The sequence below is a fragment of the Dipodomys spectabilis genome, unplaced genomic scaffold, assembly GCF_019054845.1.
Source record: "Dipodomys spectabilis isolate Male_0828 unplaced genomic scaffold, ASM1905484v1 ptg000197l, whole genome shotgun sequence".
Lineage (NCBI taxonomy): Eukaryota > Metazoa > Chordata > Mammalia > Rodentia > Heteromyidae > Dipodomys > Dipodomys spectabilis.
In genome coordinates, this window is record NW_024870874.1 from 17,360,646 (window position 1) to 17,386,598 (window position 25,953).

A 25,953-nucleotide genomic window follows, 5' to 3' on the forward strand; every position below is an offset into this window, starting at 1 on the left:
TTTTTGATCTTGTCCACACAGACCCATTGGTGTCCATTCATTGCGACTTCGCTACCTTTACTCCCCGGGACCAACCTTCAGCATTGCTCACGCTTACAATCCTGTTGTCCACCTGACATACTTATTTTGACTTCTCTCAGAGAGGCTCTCTGCTTGCATAGCTGCCAGGCCAGCTGTGGGGCCAGATGCCTGTTCCAGACTTCAAGGTGACCAAACTCCTCTCCTGACTCCTCCATAACCTGAGCCATGATAATAGGCTGTGAGAATAGATACCTAACTAGCCTTATACCAGAGCCTGCATTCATAACCTATTTAGCAATATAATCTTCCAGGGTGTTTTCTTCCTTCCTTTTTTTCTTCCTCCACTTCCCCCACCCCTCTCTGTGCCAGCATTGGAAGTTGAATCCAGGGCCTTGCACTCTTGCTTGGCTTTTTCATTCAAGGCTAGTGCTCTACCACTGGAGCCACAGTGGCTTTAGCTGATTAACTGGAGATAAAAAGTCTTAGGAACTTTTCTGCCCAGACTAACTTTGAATTCTCAGATTCTCAGATCTCATCCTCCTGACTAACTAAGATTATAGGAGAATCACCAGTGCTCTGCTGAAAGTTACAGTTTAAAAAAGTTGTATCCTAACTGACAATGCCTGTTACAGATGACAGGAAACAAAGTAAATAACAGAGAAAGTAGAGGTGTGGTTCCTGTGGTACAGCAACAGAGTGAGGTCCTGAGTTCAAGCCCTAGTACTAGGACAAAGTAAGTAGTAAATAAATAAATAACAGAGAATGAGGCATGGAAGAACACACCTATAATCCTAGAAGTAGGAAGGATGAGGCAGGAAGATGGGGAGTTGGGAGCTTTCAGGATAGCTATAGATGGAAAACACCAGCAGAAACAAGGTAAACCAGTAATCCCTCTGGCTTTAGGTAAGTGTGATGAAAGAGTGTCTCAACTTGCACTTTCATGTGTGCATGTATGTGCTGGTACTGGAAATTAAACACAGGGCCTTAAGATCTGTTGTTTAGCTTTTTCCTCAAGACTGGTGCTCTACCATTTGAGCCGCACTTCTACTTCCAGCTTTTTGCTAGACAGATGGAAATAAGAGTCTCACGGATTTTTCTGCCTGAGCTAGTTTGGAATTATGATCCTCAGATCTCAGCCTCCTAAGTAGTTAGAATTACACAAATAAGCCACTGCATCTGGCTCAGTTGCTTTTTACAAAGAGGGTCTTCCAGCACAGACGGTGACCCAATAAGCAAGCACTTCTCATAGTTCAAGCAACAGCTATTCAGATCATGCCCATAAATTACAGCCACCATTAGATTAATGTCCAGGCAAACCAGTCCCCTAATGTTTTTTGGCTCTCAGGCTATTTCATACCAGAACCAGATCTTGATCACCTGACACAAACCCAGAAAAGTTCCTATTCTATAGGACTTGCATCCACAGAAATGCCACCCAGTATCCTGACATCATGGAAACTTATTGTGCCACTCAGAAGACCCAGTATGTGTTCATCTACTTGTGTAGAGAATTAATTCTTTTTTTTGAGAATTAATTTTAAGAATTAATTCCAAGGATGAATCAGATTTTTAGCAACACTGGGAATATTTATAAAAAGGGAGGTGAGTATTTTTTATTGGATAAATAAGATGGGCCCCATATCTCCTTCCCAGGAAGGAAACCTAAGCTCAACATAACTAGGAGCATGGACAGAGGATATGTATGACTCAAGCAGTAAAGTGCTTGCATGAGGCTCTGAGTTCAATTCCCAGTACTGCTGGGGGGGGGGGGGGCAAGGAGTGAGGGAGAGAGGTTGGTTCTATAAGGGCCCAATATTTCTATCCTTAGGAAGAAAGTCTAGGGGTTATGTCTGTCACATCTTCCTCTTTTAAGGCAAACTTTTTTTTAAAGTTGCCTGAATGCATTGGTTCCATTTTTTTCTCAATGCACTGTGGCCTGCCTTCTGTATCCACTGATCCACTGACCCAGTTTCTTGCCAAACTGGTCAAATAGCTTCTAGGGGTACCTATGGGTGCTCTTCAATCTTTATTACTTTATCTTAAAACATTTTATAGCATTTATAGCATCTTATAGCACTTTATTGAACATAATATACTTTGTGTGTGCTGGTTCTGGGCTTGAATTCAGGGCCTGGGTGCTGTCCTTTAGTTCTTTCACTCAAAGCTGGTACTCTGCCACTTGAGCCCTATCGTTATTAACTGGAGATAAGTCTCAAAGATATTCCTGCCTGGGCTGGCTCTGAACCAAGATCTGCTCATCTCAGTCTCCTGAATAGACACCCCAGCTAATAATGTACTTCTTTTGTTGTTGCTTGTGGGCACCCCAGCTAATAATGTACTCCTTCTGTTGTTGCTTGTGGGGCTTGAACTCAGGGCTAGGCATTGTCCCTGAGTGTTCTTGTTCAGAGCTAGCTCTCTAACACTTTTGAGCCACATTTCCACTGCTGGTTTTCTGGTAGTTAATTGAAGATAGGAGTCTCAGGATTTTCCTGCCTGGGCTGGCTTTGAACCTCAAATCTCATATCTCAAGCCTCTTCATTAGCTAGGATTACCAGCGTGAGCCACTGGCATCTAGCAGTAATGTACTTCCTGAAATGTGCTATTCCCTTGTCCTCTGAGACAGTTCACACTTCTTGTTTCTCACTGCCTCTCTGGTTCAACTTCCTGCTGTTTCCGGGGAATCCTTTCTCTCCCATCCTTAGAGCTGTAGTATTCCTCTGGATTCTCTTCTAGGTCCTTTTTTTCTCCAAACACCTTCCACAGTTTCACTCATCACTGTAAATTCTATTATCTGGTGTAATGATTTCCAAACCTGTATCTTTAAACTTCTAGATCCAGCTGCCTACTGCTGTTCTGTGAATGTCAAGCATCACAAACACAACCAATGCCGAATGTGTCACATTCTCCCCCACAACTCCATCTTGTATTCATGTGACATTACTATTCAGTCCAAAATCTGACTCCTAGTCTTGACTTCTCTTCAAAACTCCAACATGCAATCACTCATTTCAGTACAGTCTATCTTCTCTATACCTAGGTCTTGTAAATTTCTACATAATTTAATGTTCTGCCTTTCCAGGCTCATCCCTAGTTGATGCATGCTTCCTCAACTGTGCCTTACTGTGCTTAGGACTCAGCATGGAGTCATCTCTGTGACTTCCTCAGTGTGATAAGCCGTGTCCTCTGCCACAGGCAGACTTCCTACTTCTCTGTAGGACTAAATCCTTCACACCTTGTAAATCTCTGTAGAAGTCACTAACTCCCCATCCTTGCTTCCTTTTCACTTCAAAACATACTGCTTCATCAGAGCTGACTTTCCTGATTCTTATCGCACCCTCTAAGGTGAATTCCTTGTAAGCAGAGATCATATTTATCCTGCTTACCTTTATATTTCTAGTACTAGCAAAAATATCTGGTACAAAAAAATGTTTAAATAGGGATACAGGTGGACCCATTGCAACAATGAGATGTACAAAAACAACAACAACAATGAGACAAGTCGTTATGTCGAAAACTAACTTTACAACTTTGGTGGGGGGGTTGAGGGTTGAGGGGGCGGAGGGGGGGGGGATGGGATGGGAAGGGGAAACAAAGGAAGAGGTTACAATGCTTGATGAGAAATGTACTCATTGTCTTGCCCATGTAATTGTAACCCCTCTGCACAGTATTTTCACAATAAAAAAAATGCTGAAAAACTGAATGTCTCATTGTGAGAATGTAGAAAGTTCTAATCAAAAGCTACAACTTGTATTTTATGAAATAAAAAGTATCAAGTCCTTCTGACATCAAAAGGATTTAAAGATTAAACATAATAGAATGCTCCACCAAAACATTAGAATCATGAACAAAGAACAGTGAGTAGAGGCAGATTTCTAAGCTGTCCCTCTGGGCTTCTTTTCCAGAGCTCAATGTTCAGACTGCAAGCCATGCATTGAGGTCAGCCAAGCACCCTATCTGCTGATTCTCTATAAGCGGCTTGATTTACCCACTCCATACCTGAGAACATGGGGATTGGAATAAGGTAAGGAGTAATTTTTCAGGCTTTTTTTCTCTATTATATTTTTAAAACTACGTTCTGTTTCTATAGAGCAATATTTTAAAACTTCTCCACTCTGAAACGTCATCAGATGTGACTGGCTTCCTGGCGATTTGAGTTTTTCTTAAAATGTTGAATATCTGTGTCCAAAAGAAAGGGAAGTCTCATGATTTTCTAAATTTTCTATTTTGTTTCATGATGAATTAAACTCATCATTGCTTTATTGATTTTTTTCCCTAATGTGACTCCAGATGGAGAAAGGGGATTTTGTGGAGTCACAAAGACTTGCTACCCACATTGGGCAACCTAGATCCAGACTAAGAACACAGACAAGAGCAATGCAGTTCAACTTCAGCCAATTTGCTATAAACAGCTGTTGCCTTCTCCTTGTTCTTTTTTGCATTTGTTTTTTCATGACATTAATGTTATTTACTTATATTCTTTTTTAGATTGTCTCTCAAGAATGTAAGCTTCAGGAAGTCAGGGATTTTGTTTTGTTCAACACATGGAATAGGACATAGAATACACCCAACAAATACTTGTTGACTGAGTGAATGAATGTCTTATAAAAGTTGTTTTGTTGCTTTTAGTAGGTCTTTAGGATCTAAAGCAGGTCCTGATTGCATCTGTCTCCTTTGATATTTTTATTGATCCCTAAGATGATAACATTGATGGCATACTGAAGAAATTTACAGATGACATGCAACCAAAGGGATAACACATAAGTTTGTGGATACAGTCAGAATTTGTTATTCCCAAGTCCTGACAAATCCAATAATGAATCATATCTAATAATACAAAGCTAATGGGTATAAATGTAAAGTACTCAAAGATCCCCAAAATTCAGTTATACAAGCACAGGGTGAGGGTAGATGACTTGCAAACAACACACCCTCAGGAAGATTTAGAGTCCCTGCTGATTTTAAGGAGATAATGAGTCAACACAGTGTGATGCTGCTTCCAAAAAATTTATCTTCTGTATTAATAGAACTATAGTGTTCAAAAGGGGCCTAGTTCTCTAGTACTCCTTGTGATCAAACCACATTTTGTTTTGTTTTATAAATTCTTGTCTTCAGATATTCAGAGACATTGATAAATGAAAATATTCAAGAACAGAGAAAAAGAAACAGAAGGGTCGGACAAATTGTCATTCAGCAATAGCAAGAGGGTTTTCAGGTTATGTGTGGGTGAGGGGGAGAGTGACAACATTCATAGCTGCTTTCTGAAGTCTTAGGGGGCCTAACATACATTGGAGAGATACCACTCTTCCTAGGAAATCAAGGCCCAATGAGTAGAAGCTAGAAGCATGTATATTTCAACATCATATAATTTATCAACAATTATATTAGTCTAGGCATTAAATGGACAATCACAAGAGGTAGTTGGTTCCCTGAAAAGGGGGTAGAGTGTCTAGAAGCTGAGAAACCATGCCCCATATGTTGGGAAAATTTGTAATGGAAGTTTAAACACTGAGTGTGGGAGTAACAGAGTGGGGAGAGTAAGATAACCAGTAAGCATGTATTGCAATGTGTATCTGTTATATGGCACACACCATAAGTGATTATTATTTCATTTATGCCTTTTTCTTTTATCCTTCTTTTTCTTTTTCTTTGTCTCTCTTTTTGTTTTGCTATTTGGGACAAAGTCTCACGACATAGTTCAGGTTGGCCTTGCACCCTCAATCCTTCTGCCTTCTAGTTCCTGATTGCTGGTATTACAGACATGTACCCCCATATACTGCAAGGTTTCCTTTTTTTTTTTTTGTCGGTCGTGGGGCCTGAACTCTGGGCCTGGGCACTGTCCCTCAGCTCTTCAGCTCATGGCTAGCACTCTACCACCTGAGACACAGCACCACTTGCAGTTTTTTCTGCTTATGTGGTGCTAAGAAATCGAACCCAGGGCCTCATGTATGTGAGGCAAGCACTCTACCACTGAGCCACCTTCCCAGCCCAAGGTTTCCATTTTTAATACTCACATCTATCTTACTAGCTCTGTTTTTACAGATGAGAAAAGTGAGGCATAGAGGCTTTACAATTTGCCTAAGGTCTTACATCTTGGTGCAGATCCAGGATTTGAACTCAAGCAGTCAGATCCTTGACCTTAATTATCATGTTCTAACAATCCTTAGTTCTAGAAACCATTCTTTTCCACTCTGAGATCTTAGCACTCTAATGTAGCACTCAAATTAGGGAGTTTATTATTGCAAAGGGTAGATGGTTCTACAGTAAATAGGTTACTTCTATGTCTGGTAAGCAGAGTTAAATGCCATTGGCATTTACCACTTGTGCAATAGATAGAGCTCAGATTATGACCTGACACATATAGGTGCTGAATAATTATTTATGAATTGAAAAGGATAAACAAATGCAAGCACATAAAATTGGCAGCAGATGAAGGGCACAAGCTTAGTATCTTACCTCTGCAGACAGAAACAAGCACTTTTTTAGTAGTCTACTATGGACACAATACAAAAGTGATAATACATCATTCTGGGCAAAGAAAAGTCTTGAGTGTTCTTGCACAACTGTTGTGATGATATTCATTTAAGCAAATATTTATTGAGTACCTGTCCTATGCCAGGTATGTCTAATGTGCTGAGAATGCAGAGGTGAGTCAGAGGATACACTGTTAGTGGGAGAGATGGACAGGTAAGAGATCCTCATATGCAATATAAAGTGTTACAGCAGAGGGATGGAGAGGGTGTGGTGCAACCATGTGTGAGCGTGTGTGTGTGTGTGTGTGTGTGTGTGTGTAAACAGAGAAGAAAGGAAATAATTCTAGCTGGTTATAGGAATTGTCTAATACTTGATTATGCCTCAATAACTTTCATGTGTTATCTTATTTGAATTTATTTGATCTTTCTAAGTAACATGTGAAATTGTGATCTTATTTTGTTCAAAAGAAAAAATAGAATCCCAGAGAGGTTAGATGAGATTCTGAGTCATACAATACTAATAGTTGCTGACACTTACAGAGTGCTCAGGATACCTGAGACTCTTCTATACCCTTTAAAGAGTCCTTTAAGCTGGGCTCTAGTGGTTCATGCGTATAATCCTAGCTACACAGGAGGCTGAAATCTGAGGAACGTGGTTCAAAACGATCCCCAGCAAGAAAATCCGTAAGACTTTTATTTCCAACTAACCACAAGGGAACTGGAAGTGGCACTGTGTCAAAATGGTAGAGCACTAGCTTTGAGCAAAGGAGCTCAGGGATAGTAACCAGGCCTGAGTTCAAGCCCCAAAATGGACAAAAAAAGAGAAAAGTCCTTTAAACCTCAGAACTCTATTAAGGCAGTTATTGGTAACCATCACCATTTGACAATGAGAAAACTGAAGTAAGATCTTTAAATATCCTATAGTAAAGTAGTTGGGAGGTAGAAAACTGGGATTGGCACTGGTCACTACAGCTTTAGAAGACACTCACGAAATCACTGTAACTCCAAGTTCTATTTTCTTTCACATGACTTTGCTTCTTAGCAGATGTTGCATCCAAATGGGAAAAAATGCCAACGTGGGAACAAGTAGCGCTTTGCAGGCCACAATCTCTGGTGTTTGGGAAGGGATATTGTGAAATGTTGAAAGTGCATTAACACAATCATCCAGAAGCATCATGGCAGAAGCTCTAGATATTCTATGCTTTAAGTACACAGGAGTTTTCACAGATGTCAAAATTTGGCATATTTTCTCCAGGGCAACAGTCTGGGAACTCGGGAATATGACTTATTACTCATAGAAACTAGCCACCAGTATTTACCTTTTAAAATATATAAAAGATTAAGAATGAACCACGTTCAGTTCAATACTTTGTAGATTAGCAAGAATTGAGATACAGCAAAGGAGAAAAAAGCATGTAATTGTTTAAATTGTCCAAACTTTTTCTCTATAATAAAAATTCTTAAGATTAAAAAATAGTTCAATCCAATATTATTGTGCCTTCCTAATTAAGTTGGCTTAGTTCTGTGGCAAATCTGAAAAAGAATTGGTTATTAAAATAAATTACCTTCCTCAATAATTACTACTTATGCCAGTGTGGACTTGACCTATGTGATCAAAGTGATTGTGTGTATGTGTGTGTTTTAGATAGCAATCTTCCATAATTTTTTGAGAGTTGGTTATTTTAAAATCAGCTGCTGGCTGGGGTTTCTGTGGTAGGTAGTGGGGCAGAAGAGGTCAAAGCTCTTTAGCATTCTTTCCTTCAGAGTAGAGGGGGGCTTGAGGTTTGTTTGGTTTCCAGTTTTTAGTTTTGTCATTTATGGAGACTTAGTAGATTCTACTGATTATCTTGCCCTTTGTGATTATGGATCTCCATTTTCCTGGCTTCAAGTCTTTTGTAAACATTTGTTCTCCAGGAAGCAGGAGAGTTGGTTTCATCATGCTTTTTGTTCCTAATATCATTTACTTCAAGTTTACTTTCAAGGTGTTGTATAACCTATCTTTATGTCTCTACAAATAAATTGTGTCTAGTAACTTTGGTGTAATCACATAGGAACAGCCAATGTGATGGCCAGCTGATGCTCATTGGAATACTTCTGTTAGTAGCTGGAACCAAGAGTCTTCTTGGAGAATAACATTTGAAACTTACCATGAGATTTAGCATTTGAAATTTCAAGTTTCTTAGATACCTTATTCTTGAGCTGTGTTCTTTTTTTTTTTTTTTTTTTGAGGTCTGGTCATGGGGCCTGAACTCTGGGCCTGGGCACGTCCCTCAGCTCTTCAGCTCAAAGCTAGCGCTGTATCACTTGAGCCACAGCGCCACTTCCAGTTTTTTTTTCTTTTTGCTTATGTGGTGCTGCGGAATCGAACCTAGGGCCTCATGCTTGCAAGGCAAGCGCTCTACCACTGAGCCACCTTCCCAGCCCAAGTAGCTGTGTTCTTATAAACATATTTTCCTATTTCATCATTGAGTCAATAAAACTTGGAAAATTATTTTCTCACATATTCCATTTTTTAAGGCTGAAGGTAAATTGCTTTTTTTTTTTAAATGCCACATCCCAAACCAGCAGTTTTTCATAAAACTAAGATCAAATGAATGGAATGGCTTCTCCTGGCATTTGGGATGTATGTCTAATTAGAACTTTCAGTATTTCAAACATATAATTTACTAAGGTTGAGGGTTTTAGTTCCAAACTTTGAATTGTTGAGATGAAACAAGTGACCCTTATTGGAAAGATGTCAAGAACCAGCTTTCTTAGGGTGACCTTTATTTTGTTCCTGGCTAAATCAAAATATTGCCTATTCCGAGACTTCAAAATGTCTGAACTTTCTGTTTTAAAAAGATCCAGGCAGAAAGCTGGCACTGCTCTGCTGCTGTGAACAGATCTCTCCTCTCTCCTCCATAGTTGACATTGGGTCTGCATAAGCGCATGCTCCAGCTCAGCTGGCCCCATCTCTGCTCCAATACTGAGTCATCTTGCACCTCCTGCACCTCCTCCAGGGTGTGGGAGGTTTTGCAAACAGATAGATATCAGCCTTGGAACTAATTTGACATACTTTCTAGTCCAAAGCTGGTGCTAGACACCAAGGACTGTTACAAATGTTCTCAGACGCCATTATTTACAAGTAGTAACATAGCTCTCTGAATAACTAGAATCCTGTGTGATCTTGGACAAGCAACTTAACCTCTTTCTAAAATAACTCTTTCACATGATTTTTGAATGGGATTACATATGAAAATACCTAAGACAAGACCTGGAAAGTTGCAAGTGTAGACTGAATTCATGGGAAGCAAGTACTAACCAACAAAAGATCAAAAGAACAAAGAGACCCAAATCAAAAATACCTGCCTAGAGTCATTTGTTAAATTTCACTTCTAAATGCATAACTATAACCTATAGACGACTGTTTGAAGTCTACACTCAGAACAAAAGAGGCATTAATTAAAGGGTGGGGTAGGCAAATGAAGAGAGGGAAGGGGAGAATGCAGTCATAAAATCTAATGCATATCCTATGAAACTAAGAAAGTTGAAGGGAATAGTAGGGTTTGGAGGTATTGAGGAGAATAATAAGGGTGACACTGGTTAAGACACAATTGTATCCATAAACGGATTGGCTGAATGGTAACTAACTTCTTTGTATAACTACTTAAAGATAATAAAAATATAATTTTATAAATGGCACATTCAAAAAAAATGAAAAGTAAATAAAAAGCAATGAAAGGGGATGGGAATGTGGCTTAGTGGTAGAGTGCTTGCCTGGCATGCATGAAGCCCCGGGTTCCATTCTTCAGTACCACATAAACAGAAAAAGCTGGAAGTGGCCCTGTGGTTCAAGTGGTAGAGTACTAGCCTTGAGCAAAAGAAGCTCAGGGACAGTACCCAGGCCCTGAGTTCAAGCCCCAGGACTGTCAAAAAAAAAAAAGCAATGAAGGGACAAAAAAATATTAAATTCAGATCATGATATAATTCTAAGTATTTTTTATTTTAAAATCTTTTATTGATCTTAAAGGACTCACTCACTGCATGGATAAACATATAGTATTTCATATTAGCTATTAATATACTAAAAATATCAGTAACTACCTTTTTCTTTCTTTGCATCTACTGCCATGCCCTGCATTTATGTTAGTGATACAAAAGGAGTATTCAAATTGGTAACTTCTTGATCTCCTTGAGTATCAGAAAGCAGGAAAGAGAAAGAAAAAGAGCCCCCTAATTTCTCAAAAAAGGGCTCTCCCAAACTGACAGGAACTAACCTTACAATTTTATAGGTAGAAAAAAAGTACAAGAACATTTTGCTAAGAAATGTAGCTACTCAGGAGCCTGAGATCTGAGGACTACATTTTGAAGCCATCCCAGGCAGGAAAGTTCACGAGACCCTTTATCACCAATTAACCACTAGAAAATGGAAGTGGTGCTGTGGCTCAAAGTGGTAGAGTCCTAGCCTTGAGTGAAAAAGCTCAGGGACAGAATGCAGTTCCTGAGTTCAAGCCCCCTGATCAACAATAAAATAAAAATGCTTTTTTTTTTGTTTTTTTTTGTCGGTCGTGGGGCTTGAACTCTGGGCCTGGGCGCTGTCCCTCAGCTCTTCAGCTCAAAGCGAGCGCTCTACCACTTGAGCTACATATCACTTCCGGTTTTCTGGTGGTTTATTGGAGATAGGAGTCTCACGGTCTCTCCTGCCCGGGCTGGCTTTGAACCACGATCCTCAGATCTCAGCCTCCTGAGTAGCTAGGATTACAGGCGTGAGCCACCAGTGTCCGACTAAAAATGCTTTTTTATCTGCAAGTTATTTTACTGAAATCTGAGATGCTGATTTCAGCATGAATGTGACTTTGGAGGGAAAACATTTTACCATACTGGATCAGTTGTTCTATGTTATGTAAGAAAAAAACCAAAATATGTTTACTCTTGGCTATAAATTTAAGATTATCCTGTTGCACCAAATGACAGATTTCTAAATCTCAAACCTTAATTCAGAGCTATATTTTCATAAAAATATTAGTTGTATTCACTCAAAACAAAATATAATGCAGTATCAAATGATTTGCCTTGCTCAATTATATTTAAAAAGTATTTTATTTACCGTGCCAGAAGTGAATTATAGTTGAATAGTAAAAATGAGTGCTGCTAAATAAAATATTTGCTTTCAGCTGGGAATGTGGATCAAGTGGCAGAAAGCTTACCTAGCATGTAAAAGGTGGATTCAATCCCCAATATAGAAAAAAATAAAATATATGTTTTAGACAGGGTCTCATTGTTTAACCCAGTCCTGGAACTTGTTGTATGGCCCAGGCCTGGTCTTGAACTTGCAATCCTTATGCCTCAGTCTCCTAAATGCTTGGATTATAGGTGTATACTACCATGCCAAGTTACAAGATTATCTATCTTTTTAAATAAAAATTTGCTGATTACAAAGAATATAAGAAAACTAAAGGGGTTGCTTGGTAATAAATTTATGCTTAGCATACACAAGGCCCTATGTTCAATCTGCAGTACACAAACAAAAATCATATATGTATATTATAAAATATATCTAAAAATAAGAGTAGAAGAAAACAGTATCACTAGATCACCTATAATTTTATCATACAAATATCATCATCATCAACATTTTATTTCCTTATAGTGGTATTTCTATAATACACGTATACATTTATATAACATACACATACATAGCCACATGTACAGACAGACATGCACCCAAAATAATGAATAGTTTTTTTATAGAAAATTTAAAACATGGGCTGGGAAGGTGGCTCAGTGGTAGAGCGCTTGCCTTGCATGCTCGAGGCCCTGGGTTTGATTCCTCAGCACCACATAAGCAAAAAGAAAAAAGCCTGAAGTGGCGCTGTGGCTCAAGTGGTAGAGCGCTAGCCTTGAGCTGAAGAGCTGAGGGACAGCGCCCAGGCCCAGAGTTCAGGCCCCACGACCGGGCCCAAAAAAAAAAAAAAAAAAAGAAAATTTAAAACATAAACCAAGGTTGACAGAATAATGAGCCCCACATCCATCATTCTGCTAGCCCATCAATACCCTTCTACTCTTATTCCTGTTTTTTTCGGGGATTGGGCATGGTTTGTTGCAGTGCAGTGGATTAGGCCTAGGGCTCAAGCATGCTTGGCAAGTACTTTACCACTGTTCTACATCCCAACCTTATTCATTTTATTTTGAAATGAATTCCAAGATACTATATCATTTCATCTATAAATATTTCAACATGGATCTTTAAAAGGACTTTGAAAGTATATACCCATTAGCCAGATGCTGTTGATTCACAGCTATCATCCTAGATATTTGTAATGCTAAAACTAAGAGGATTGTCCTTTCATGTACTAGGCTACTACTTCATCATTAAACTTCATTACTAGCCCCTCATCTCATCCTTTCTTTGGGGGGGGGGTCGGTCTGTTGTGAGGCTTGAACTCTGGGCATGGGCGCTGTCCCTCAGCTTCTTCAGCTCAAGGCTAGTGTACAACCACCTGAGCCACAGCACCACTTCCAGTTTCCTATGATTTATTGGAGATGAGTCTCATGGACTTTCTTGCCTGGGCTGGCTTTGAACCATGATCCTAGGATCTCAGCCTCCTGAGTAGGTAGGATTACAGGAGTGAGCTACCAGCACCCAGATCATCTCATCTTTTAAACTTATTGCTCAAATAATCCTTATTTGGTCTGGTAGCATCTTCAAATTGGTTCTAGACTTCTGATACAACCCTAGTTGTCTTTGATAATTCCCTTATATTTGGTATGATTTAGATTTACTTTGTGTATTTCTACACAGCAAGAACATATCTAAATTTATGACATATATACATACATTACACATTTATATACACACATACATATACATAAAATACAAAACTATAGAATATTAAAAGTCTTGAAAATAAAAATCAAGAAATAACCAAATGTTAATATAAGATTGAGTAAACAAGCTCTGGTATATTCATACAGTGGAGTTCTGTGCAGTTATAAAAAGGACTTGGGAATCTTTTGGTATATTGATTATAGACTGATCTCTAGGCTATATTGTAAATAAAAACAAACTAAAAAACAAATGGAAAAAATTTTAGCTTCTTTGCTCACTGAACAGACTAGAAAGTAAACCATAGCAGAGAGCACCTCTGGCTTCCATAGATGACTTTGCTGAGGAAGGAAAAATATCTACACACACATTCACAAATACATATCCATTCTAACTGTATTCACATGCATATACTTATTTATTTTGGTCAGTTGCTGGGCTTGAACTCAGGAGCTGGGTGCTGTCCCAGAGCTTCTTTGTGCTCAAGGCTAGCACTCTACCACTTGAACCACAGTGCCACCTCTGGTGTTTGAGTGGTTAATTGGAGATAAAAAGTTTCATGGGGATTTTTTCACCCAGGCTGGCTTCAAATTATTATCCTCAGATCTCAGCCTCCTGAATAGTTAGGATATAGGCGTGAGCCACTGGCACCTGATTATTTCCTGTTTTTTTTGTTTTTTTGTTTTTTTTGGTCCGGTCATGGGGCTTGAACTCTGGGCCTGGGCACTGTCCCTCAGATCTTCAGCTCAAGGCTAACGCTCTACCACTTGAGCCACAGCGCCACTTCTGGCTTTTTTTTCTTTTTGCTTATGTGGTGCTGAGGAATGGAACCCAGGGCCTCAGGCATGCAAGGCAAGCGCTCTACCACTGAGCCACCTTCCCAGCCCCTATTTCCTGTTTTTAACATCAGTTATTGAGCCATTCTATTTCTTGTCACTTAAGATTGTTTCCAGTTCTCTATACCTCTACATAATACTGCAATAAAGCATTAGTGTACTTTTTATTTCCTAAGTACAGATTTTTCTATGTAGAATTAACTAGCTGACGGGTAGTAGCATTTTTAAGCTCTTGATTAGTATTGTTGAATGGCCTCTAGAAAAGTCATACAAGTTACATGACACAGCAGGATAGGTATAAGTAATTGAACCACTGTGTTCATAGTAAAGGATTATTGTTTTTTGTTGTTGTTGTTGATGGTGGGGCTTGAACTCTGGGCTTGGGCGCTGTCCCTGTGCTCTTCAGTTCAAGACGAGCGCTCTACCACTTGAGCTACGCCACTTCTGGTTTTCTAGTGGTTTATTAGAGATAAGAGCCTCATAGACTTTCCTGCCTAGCTGGCTTTGAACCATGATCTTCAGATCTCAGCCTTCTGAGTAGCTAGGATTACAGGCGTGAGCCACCATTGCCCGTCTTGAAGGCATGTATACTTGATGTGTTTCCGCCAATCTAGTTGGTCAGCTAGAACTTTTCCTTTGTTTTTCCATCTTTCCTTTTCTTATAGTTACTTTAAAAATAATTATAAACAGTACATGGAAAAAATGGTAGTGCTAGAATACTGCTCTTTTTAGTTTGCAAATAACTACATATCAACAAAGAGTAGAATGGCCTTACTAGACTGAATGTATTACTTATATTTTTTATTAATATAGTTGTAGATATGTATGTATGGCATTTATATCATGAATTAAGATATTAATTTTTATAGGTTTTTTAATGTTTTGGGTACCCATATATGAAATTCCCAATGTTTTTAGTTATAACCTACCTTAGAAAATTCTCTATTAATATTATTAAAGTCAAAAAAAGTACCTGACAGATGAAATCATCCACTGTCTGAGCTACAGAGATCTTAAAGTTCATCTGGCCTCACTCTTTCATTTTATACTTTGGAAAACTAAGGCAAAGGGCAGTTACATAACTTTATTAAAGTTGTACAGCTACTCTGTGACAAAAGCCCAAATGTGACTCAGTGCAGTCAGTATTCTCTCCATCCATCTTCTCAAAACCAGCAAAATTTTGTGGAAGGCAGCACACAAAAATAAAAGCAATGGTTGTATCAGGGAAATGGAATTAGGGTATTTATTTTCAAAACTCTGTCACCTTTTCAATTAAAATGAAACTTGCAGAAAATGGAGCAACAGCATATTATAATCTCAAGTAAAAGTGCACTTCTGTTATTTGAGAAGCTGAAATACAGTATGGGAGCCAGGCATCGGTGGCTCATGCCTGTCATCCTAGCTACTGGGAGGCTGAGATCTAGAGGATCAAAGTTTAAATAGCCTCCTCCCCTTCTTCCCCCCACCCAAACACACACACTAGGCAGAACAAATCCATAACATTCTATCTCACAGGAGGAAGCTGGGCATGGTGGTGTCTACCTGTCAAACTAGCTATGATAGGAAGCCTAAAATAGGTAATAACAGTGCAGACACATGTCTTGGCATGAGACTCAAAATAACCAGGACAACTAAGGACTGGAAGGGTGGCTTAGCAGTACAGGGTCTGCCTAGCAAGCCCAAGACCCTGAGTTCAAACCCTGTAGTATAAAAAAATAGTTATGGGCCTTCTAATACTTAGCAGTCAAATGGACAATATCTAAATGCCTCATATATATTTTCTCCTATATGCTGCTGAAAGCACTTCACCTACATTATCTCTTCACATTCCAACATGACTCTCAAGCACAGAGATGTTTTCTTCACTCAAGAGGCCTCCTAAGTGTCAAGACTCTGGATTTTAACCACTGCAATGACAGACACACTTGGTTGCTATCATTGACTCCCCAGATCTCCCTCTAGGATCAAAGTTCAATCTTAGAAATCTGCATACTACGATGAGACTTCATTTGAAGACTAGGATGGAACTTCTTAGGACAAAATTTTTAGAGATAGTTTTTCTCTCATCTTCACTTGCTAGCTCCAATTTTTCATTCTTATCTATGAGTGATATTTCCTCACAGTGTTAAGCGAAATGTATAATTATCCATTTTTAGTAGAATATCTGATCCATAGTAAATATTCAATAAATAATAACTACTCTTCAGCTATTATTGTCATCATTGTTAGTATTATTATTTACAATTGCCTACCACATTATCATTAGGATTGTTTTATTAGCCAATTTTTTTCACAGTACTGGGGTTTGAACTCAGGGCCTCACGAATCCATTTTTGCTTTAGTTATTTTTCAGGTAAGGTCTGTCATTTTTGCCTGAGCCACTTTGGATTAAGATCTTCCTAATTATGTTTCCTGTGTAGTTTAAATTAGATATCTCTCAGATTCGGCTTATTTGCTAGATGGGGGCTTACAAACTTTTTTTCCTGAGATAAGAAATCAAAATCATCCTCCTCCCAATCTTTGTCTTCTGAGTAGCTAGGATTATAGGTACAAACCACTGTAGGGTTTTTTGTGTTTTTACTTTTTTTTTTTTTTAATTGGGGGGGGGGGGTGTTGTGGGGCTTGAATTTTGGTCCTGGGCACTGTCCCTGAGCTCTTCAGCTCAAGGCGAGTGCTCTACCACTTGAGCCACAGCACCAATTCCAGTTTTCTGGTGGTTAATTGGAGATAAGCATCTCACAGACTTTCCTGCTGGGGCTGGCTGGGGCTGGCTGGCTTTGAACCGTAATCCTTAGATCTCAGCCTCCTGAGTAGCTAGGATTACAGGTATGAGCCACTGGCCCCCAGCAGTGTTTTTACTTTTTAAGCCAAAATTCTTGGAAGGGATGAGGGGCTAGTGACTCAATAGTTGTTTTTCTTCTGACAAGAGCCAGCAGCGAAGTATTAAAGTTCAGGGAAGGAAAGAAAGAAGTCCAGGTGAGATCTAGAGGCCTCAAAGACAATTAGAGCAAGTTGGGGTAAGTTAATAAAACAGCTCATTTGAAGTCCAGTGCTCTCATACAGGAGCCTATAATCCTTATTAGAATGCCAAAGGGCCTAGTGGGGAATGAGGAAGGCCACTGTCATCATGCCGCAATCACAAACTGTGTTCCTGCCCAAGGAATTTAATGCTTCATGGCCACTGCATATTCATGTTGAAGTCAAGGAGCAGGGCAAACAACCTGCAGACTTCCTTATGCTGTGCTGGGAACAGGCTTTCTGACACGGAAAAGCTCCTTATTGTATCCATAAGCACAGAATGTGGCTGGGATATAGCTCAGTGACAGTTTACTTGCCTAGCATGTGTGAGGCTGTGTTATATCCCCCAACACAGACACACAAACACACACAGAGAGAGAATAAGTAAAATACAGTATGTTACATATATTGTACTGCAAGACAAGGCAGTTGGGAGCAGTGGTTAACATCACTGAATAGAATCCTTATTCTAGAAGAAAGCATGAGGTTGCTGTCATAGCATCCTCTGAAGGAAGGTTGGAAGGGCATTTTAGAAATAGCACTCAGTCCTTGTCATACATGTTAAGTGAGGTAAGCCAAGCACAGACAGACAAATGGTGCATGTTCTCTCTGATATGCAGAAATTAGATCTAAAATACACAAAGATATGATAAATTATACAGGATTCTAGACACAATGAGACCTAAAGAGGATACTCCATATGTGCCTCTTTACACACACACACACACACACACACACACACACACACACACACACATGTTGAAATGAATTTCCAAGATACGGAAACAAGATCTTTTTAAAAAAATTATTTTTGATGATTCTGTCTTCTTTATGTATGGCATAGTTCTGTGTATATCTTAGGGAGAGTATAATACTCGAGAGAAAAAGGGTGAAAAGTGCAGCATATGGGTTACCTAACTTAACATGATTTGTTCTAGTTCTATACATATCCCTACAAATGACATATTATTCTTTCTAATGGCTGTATACGTCTATTTTGTATAAGTACCAAAATTTTTGGATCCATCCATCTATTGTGGGGCATCTGGGCTGTTTCTATATCTTGGTTATTGTGAATAGTGCAGCAATGAACATGGATGTGCAGGTGTCTTCATCACATCCTGGCTTGTGATGCTCAGGGTAGATGCCCAGGAGTGGTATGTCTAGGTCATAGGGAAGCTCTGCTTAGTTTTTTTCTTAGGAGTCTTGAGACTGCCATCCCAAGTGGTTATACTAGTTTACATTACTAGTTTACAGTGCTATAGGGTTCCTTTTCCCCAAATCCCTGTCAACATTTGTTATTCAAAGTCATAATGTTGGTCAATCTAACTGGGGTGAGATGGAATCTCAGTGTTGTTTTGATTTGTGTTTCTTTTATGACCAGGGATGATGAGCATTTCCTTGTGTTTTTTGTTTGTTTGTTTTGTTTTGTTTTTGTGGGGGGTTTTTTTGCCATTCTTACCTCTTATTCAGTAAAGTCTCTCCTTAGCTCCCTTTCTAAGGGATTGGTTTACTACGTTGTGGGGGGGAGGATAGTTTCTTGAGCTCCTTGTATATACTGGATATTAGACATTTGTCTGATATATTGCTGGTAAAGATCTTCTCCCAGTCTATTGGCTATCTTTCTAGTTTAATAACTATGTCCTTAGCTATACAGAAACTTTTTATTTTGATATAGTCTCTCTCCTATCTGTTGTGCCCTGGGACTCAAGAAATTTCTACCTATAAGTTCTTGTGTTTCTCCTACTCTCTCTTCAAGTAATTTCTAAGTTTAAGGTCTGACATTGAGACCTTTGATCCACTTTGAACTGGTATTAGTGCATGGTGACAAACAAGGATCCACTTTTAGTTTTCTGCATATGGATGCCCAGTTTTCCCAACACCAATTATTGAAGCGGCTATTTTTTTCCCCACCATATGTTTTTGGTTTCCTTATCAATTATCATAACTGTAAGTACAGGGTTTTATTTTTATTGCATTTTCTAATCTGTTCCATTCATCTTGTCTATTTTTGTGCCAATACCCAGCTGTTTTTGTTATTATAGCTCTGTAGTAGAGCTTGAGGTCTGTCATTGTGATACCACTCACATTCTATTCTAGGTCTTCTGCTGATCCATATGAATTTTTGGATTGTATTCTCTATCTCAGTAAAGAATGTCATTGGGATTTTGATAGGGATTGCATTGAATTTGTTTATCAGTTTTGGCAATATGACCATTTTCACAACTTGGATTCTACCATCCATGAACACAGAAGGTCTTTCCATTTTCTGGTATCCTCTTTGATTTCTTTCTTCATATTTTTAGAATTTTCACTATAGAGATCTATAAAAGTCTCTGGTTAGGTTTATTCCTTGGTATTTTATTTTCTTTGAGGCAAATGGGAGTTATTTTCTTGGTTTTCCTTTCTGCTCATACATTATTGGCATACAGAAAGGCTGATTTTTGTGGGTTAATTCTGTATCCTGCTACTTTGCCAAAGTGGTTATTAATCAGTTCTAGGAGCTTGGGGGAGGAGTCTTTTGGGTCCTTTAGATATAGGATCATGCCATCTGAAAATATGGATAATTTGACTTCTTTCCCTATGTGAATACCTTTTATGTCCTTTTCTTGCAGCACTGCTTTAACTAGGAATTCCAGAACTATATTGAAGAGGAATGGAGAGAGTGGACATCCTTGATTTTAGTTTTTCACCATTCAGTATGATGTTAGCTGTGGGTCTGTCAAGTATAGCCTTTATTAAGGAATGTTCCTTCTATTCTTAGCTTCTCCAAAGCTTTTAACGAGTGGATGTTGTATTTTGTCAAAGGCTTTTTCTGCATCTTTTGAGATGATCATGTGGTTCTTGTCTTTGTCTCTGTTGATGTGAATTGCATTTCCTGATTTACTTATGTTAAATGACCCTTGTATCTGTGGGATGATACCTATGAGAGCATAATCCATGTTTTTTTTTGGAGGGGGGGGTTGTTTTTGTTTTAGTTTCTGGATTCTGTTGTCTAGTGTTTTATTGAAGAGCTCTGAAGTGTGTGTTCATCAGAGATTGGTCTATAGTTCTCTTTTTTTGTTGGATCCTTACCTGGTTGGGGATGAGTGTGATATTGGTTTCATAGAATGAATTTGGAATTCAGCCTTCTGTTTCTATTCCATGGAAAAGTTGGAGGAGTTCTGCTATTAGTTCATCTCTAAAAGTTTTAGAGAATTCAGCCATGAACCCATCTGGACCTGAGCTTTTCCTTGTTGGAAGACTTCTGATTGTTTCCTCAATCTTGTTCAGTGTTATGGGCCTATTTAATTGGTTTATATCTTGTTGGTTCAGCTTAGGCAGTTTATATGTCTCTAGAAATTTGTTCACTTCTACTAGGTTTTTATAACTGAAATTTTTTGTTTAAGGTTAATATTCTACCTCTTGAGACACAGGTCGAGTTGAAGGTTTTTTTGGGGCACTTAATTGGAGGTAAAAGTCTCAGGCTCTTCCTGTCTGGCTTTGAACTGTGAGCCTCAGATCTCAGCTTCTTGAGTAACTAGGATTACAGTCATGAGCTACTGTCATCCAGCCTTATTCCTTGTATGGTTAATAATGTTGCACTATTTGAGCTACCACATTTATTTAGCCATTTATGAAAGGATGGAAATGAGTTCTTTCCACTTCTTGACTATCATGAATAATACTGCTATGTACCTTTGGGCACAATAATTTATGTTAAGAGATCTTTTATAATTCTCTATAGTACATATCTAGTGGAATTGCTTGTTATCATAACTATGTTTAAATTAACAAATCAACTTTTCTTTATTACAAGTACTAGGGTTTGAACTCAGGGCTTATGTTTGTCCAGCTTGCTTGCTTAGCTGGAGCTCTACCACTCTAGCCCTGCTTGTTGCTGGTAATTGTGGATGGAGTCTCAGGACTTTTCTGCCTAGGCTGGGCACAACCACAGTCCTCCACTCTCCTGAGTATAAGGTCCACCCTGGGAAGGTGGAATAGATGCCTCCCTCCTTTTGGTTAAGTCTCCGCCCAGTATCTGAGTCACCTAGGTAACACTACTAGGTAGCACACTTGGAGGCAGTCACCTCCCTCCTTCATCAGCATCTGGTGTGGCCACACCTTCTCCTGCCCCTGGCCTTTGATAAGTTGTGGCAGGCTGTGGTTCCACCTTTTTTTATTCCTGTTGTGTAGGCTTCCAACTTGACCGAGGCAGCTGGCAAATAAACCTTTCCCTTACTTGAATACCACGTGCTGCTCTCTTTCCTCCACTGCCAATTTAATTTACCTAACACTGAGTAATTACGATTACAGACATGAGCCATCAGCCAGCACCTGGTGCAATTCAACTTTTGGTCACAATTTATTGCTTAGCATCTCACTGTTTGAAAAGAGGGAAAATGTAGGAGCAAATGGTTGCTTTAGCAAATGTCCTATTATGTCCCATTTCTATGAAAAAGTATATTAGTAGTGGTACTTCCTCTTTGGTATTTCATGAGTCACTATCCTCAAGTGTAGTGAGCCCTAATATATCATTGGAGCTCATGATATATTGCCCAGACAGGCCCTGCTGAGGCTACTATTTTTGTCACATCCATACAATAGATGGGGAATGACTATAAAGAAGTGATTCCTAAGGTAACCGGGCCACTGAGGCTTGAGCAGTTCCTATCTCTAGGTATTTCTACGAGTATCACAATCAGGAGAAACTTGAGATGATTACAGTCATCTGAGAATAATATTAGTGACAATTTTTATATTCACTATATGTGATTATAATGCTAAATACTTCACAGCTTTTTCCTAGATTCACACCCCTCACTAGTCACATGTGACTAGTGCCTGGAGTGTGATTCATCTGAATTGAGATATGCTGTATATGTAAAAGTCCCATTGAGTTTCAAAGACGGAGAATGTAAAATATCTCATTAATATTCTATACATACTGAAATTGACACTTTGGACAGTACTTATATAGTACTAAGATTAATTTCACTTGTTTTTACTTTTTTTTTTTTTTTTGGTTAGCCACTGGGCTTGAACTCGAGGCCTGGGTGCTGCCCCTCAGCTCTTTTGCTAGCATTCTACCATTTGAGCTACACATTACCACTTCCTATTTTTTAGGGGTTAATTGGAGATAAAGAGTTGCATGGTCTTTCCTGTCATGGCTGGCCTTGAACTGTGATCCTCAGATCTCAGCCACCTAAAGAGCTAGGATTCAGGTGTGAGCTACCAGTGCCAACTCTATTTTTACTTTTCTAAATGGGCTACTAAAAAACTTAAATCACACATATAGCTCAAATTATGGCTGTATTGACAGATCTCGTTCTAGATTATTCCTTACTGTAATTTGATCACCCCACATAATGGGTGAAGAAACTGAGACTTAGAGAGCTTAAATAAACTGCCTATGATCCTACACTGTGGCTTAAGTGCAAAACTGTCTGTCTCTAAGCTGCAACAACTCTTTTTTTTTTAATTTAATTTTATTTTTTTTTTGTGAACATATTGTACAGAGGGGTTACAATTACATGGGCAGGATAATGCGTACATTTCTTATCAAGCATTGCAGCCTCCTCCTTTGTTTACCCTTCACATCCCTTCCCTACCTCTCCCCTACCCCACCACCACCCAATCCTCCCCCCCCCCACCAACATTGTAAAGCTCATTTTCGACATGACAACTTGTACTTCTCATTGTTGCAACAGGTCCACCTGTATTGCAAAAACTCTTATGTATTATTCTATGCTGTCTCCTCTGGTACAGAAATATAGCCCACAGAATATAGAAATGGCTGTGATTATTACTATGGCAAAAAAACTGTTTTCATATCTCTATGGTACAGCATAAGGAAAAGTCATCCACAGTAGAATTTAAGAGATATTGCTTATGGAAAAATTTCTCCAATACTGTGTCTCTGTAACAGTTTGGGGTCCCTTACCAAAAAAAGAAAGAAGAGAAATGGCCTCAGAACTTCCTTTCATTTCTCTGATCCTGTATTTCCATCTCTGTCAGGTGCAAAGGCCAGCCTGTGACGTCGTACTCCAGTAAGATGGAATAAAAGGAGATGAACTATTCTCCAACTTCATCCTTTTTTCCAGCAAAGTATAGAGGCTTTAATTTCATCTATTTCATTTGAATCTGTGAAAACCTCAATGGGATATTAACAGCAATCCTGCCCTCTTGTAAGTTTCAGCAGCAAGAAAGGGAGACCAGTTCCTTTGATTCCCCTGCCACCATTAAGAATTCTCTAAAATAGATAATTTAACTCAGCCAGTCTTCTTTTTCCTAAGGGAATCATTGTTCTTTACTCTCAAAGAATGCTCACATTAATGCTAGCAATACCATTCTTTAAATGTTATCACTTCATTTTATTCACGTTATATATATTTGCATAAAAGATGTATCATGAGTATAGCTTACTTATTTAAAATTTTCCAAGAGAAAGCCCAATCTAGAACACATTGGCTCTTTAAACTATTTTTCTAAATTGAGAAGACAGAGTACAAAGATGATGAAATGTTGCTAGGAGCTATTAAAATAAAAAGAGAGAAAAAAAGAGGAAGGAAGAGAAGAAGGAACAAGGAAGAAAGGAAAGGAGAGAGGGAGGGAAGGAGAGATAGAGAGAGGGAGGGAGAAAGAAAGGAAGGAAGGAAGCAAGCCACCCATGTATTTCTTTTCCTTTTCCCTCTAGACTACTAATTTATAGCATACTAAGAAACACAGAAACTTGATCCCTATAAATACAACTCAGAAATAAAACTCCAGGAAGCTAAAAGTTTCTAGAGGTGCATGTGCAATTTGTTGTTGTTTGGTTTTGCTTTTAGTCAAATTTTTAGTTAATTTTTTACTGTTGGCTTAAATAGCTACAAGGAAAATTAATTCCAGCTTTTGTTTTTTGCCTAGTCATTCTTCCTCTGCTGTTTCAGATGTAGTTCAGATGAGACAACAATGAAGCAAAGTAAGAAATTGGAGAGAATGGTGTTGGGAAAGGTAGATAGAGCTGGACTCAAAGGACCTGGGTTCTAGTTCTGTTTCATGAATGAATTAGCAACAGGCTTTGGGAATTTAGGTTCTACAAAGATTTATCAGACATCCATTATGTTTAAAGGATTGTAATAAGTGCTGTCAGAGCTAAAGTAAACAAGTCATAGACCTTCAAAGGACATATCACCTAGTAGGAAAAGAGCACAATCATAAACTTATGTTATAATATTCAAGTACTGCTACAGAGTCCAGAGGATATCAATGTACTCCCAGTCAGTAGTATTAGGGATGGATGTGTGAAGAAAATGGCATTTGGAATAGTCCTATAGTCCTACAAACACGGGGAGAATTTTAGAGTGAGGGGACTTTTAAACAGAAGGTACACGGACAGAGAAACAATGAAAGCAAAGGTATTCAGTAAGAAAGTGCAGAGCAGGTTCAGAAAAACTTGTTAGACAGGAAGGCATAGTTAATTCTGAGTAATACTGGGAGGTAAGTTTGACTACTAGATTGGAAGTGGAATTGTGGTAGGACTTGGGTGCCACTGTGAAGAATTTGGAGTTTACTAGTGGTAGAGGACAAGGTAACACTAGCGATAAAGAGCAGACCTATGAAGGGTCTACCTGGCTAGTTTAAGCTTAAGTGATTTTGGTTACTTGGGAGGTAAATAGGAGGAAGGGGCAGATCAATGGGAGGTCAGATAGAACATCGTTAGGGTAGGTACAGGGAAGTGGAAATGGATAGAGAAGGCAGATACAAGAGACATTTTGGAGGGAGCACTGACAGGGCTTGGCGACAACTGGTATAGAGTTGACCAAGGCTTTGAGCATTGGTAAATCATAGGTTAGAGATGCTAAGAATATACAAAGTTTTCCAGGAAAGACATTGAGTTTAGTTTTGAGCATGGCTAGACAGACTAGCCATGGATAACATAATCATATAAAATACAATCCAGTTCCTGATACCCTGTACTCAAAACCTTTTAACAGCTGGGCACCAGTGGCTCATTACTGTAATCCTAGCTACTCAGGAGTCTGAGATCTGAGGATAGTGGTTCAAAGCCAGCCCAAGCAGAAGTCTCTGTGAGAGACTCTTATCTCTAGTTAATTACTCAAAAAATCAGAAGTAGAGCTGTGGCTCAAAGTGGTAGGGTGCTAGCCTTAAGGAAAAGAACTCAGGGACAGTGCCCAGGCCTTGAGTTCATGCCCCTCAACTGACAGAAAAAAATAAAGAAATTATAGGGGGAAAAAAACAACAACAAAAACTTTCAATGCTTTCTGGTACTCCTCAGAGTGGAAAAGCAATTACCAGTAAAGCCTTACATGTCTTAGGTACCCCTTTCCCTCCAACCTCTCCCCTTCTACAGCCATGGCTTCTCCATGGCTCTGAATGGATATGCCTTCCCCTAGTGTTCTCACTGCCTCAAACCCTGCTTCCTCAGCTCTCACTCCTCTCACATCTTTTTTTGGGGGGGGGTCCGGTCGTGGGGCCTGAACTCTGGGCCTGGGCGCTGTCCCTCAGCTCTTCAGCTCAAGGCTAGCGCTCTACCACTTGAGCCATAGCACCACTTCCGGCTTTTTTTTTCTGCTTATGTGGTGCTGAGGAATTGAACCCAGGGCTTCATGCCTGCAAGGCAAATGCTGTACCACTGAGCCACCTTCCCAGCCCTCCTCTCACATCTTATTCAAATGCTACTTTATTTATTTACTTGCAAGTCCTGAGGATTGAACTCAGGGCTGCATGCTTGCTAGGCAAGTGCTTTGCCACTAAGCTTTATCCCTAGTCCTTTTTATTTACTTAGAGATAGGCTCTAAATTGCCCAGGCTGGTTTCAA

At 39.2% G+C, this 25,953-nt stretch overlaps 1 protein-coding gene across 1 annotated transcript in view; it reads left to right on the plus strand.

Moving 5' to 3' along the window:
* Window positions 1-25,953, plus strand: part of Mkln1 (muskelin 1) — a 289,313-nt gene that overhangs the window by 25,723 nt on the left and 237,637 nt on the right. Inside the window, exon 2 of the mRNA XM_042695879.1 lies at window positions 3,924-4,042. Coding sequence (XP_042551813.1) covers window positions 4,026-4,042 — 17 coding nt within the window. The 5' untranslated portion in view covers window positions 3,924-4,025. The remainder of the gene's footprint in view (window positions 1-3,923; window positions 4,043-25,953) is intronic.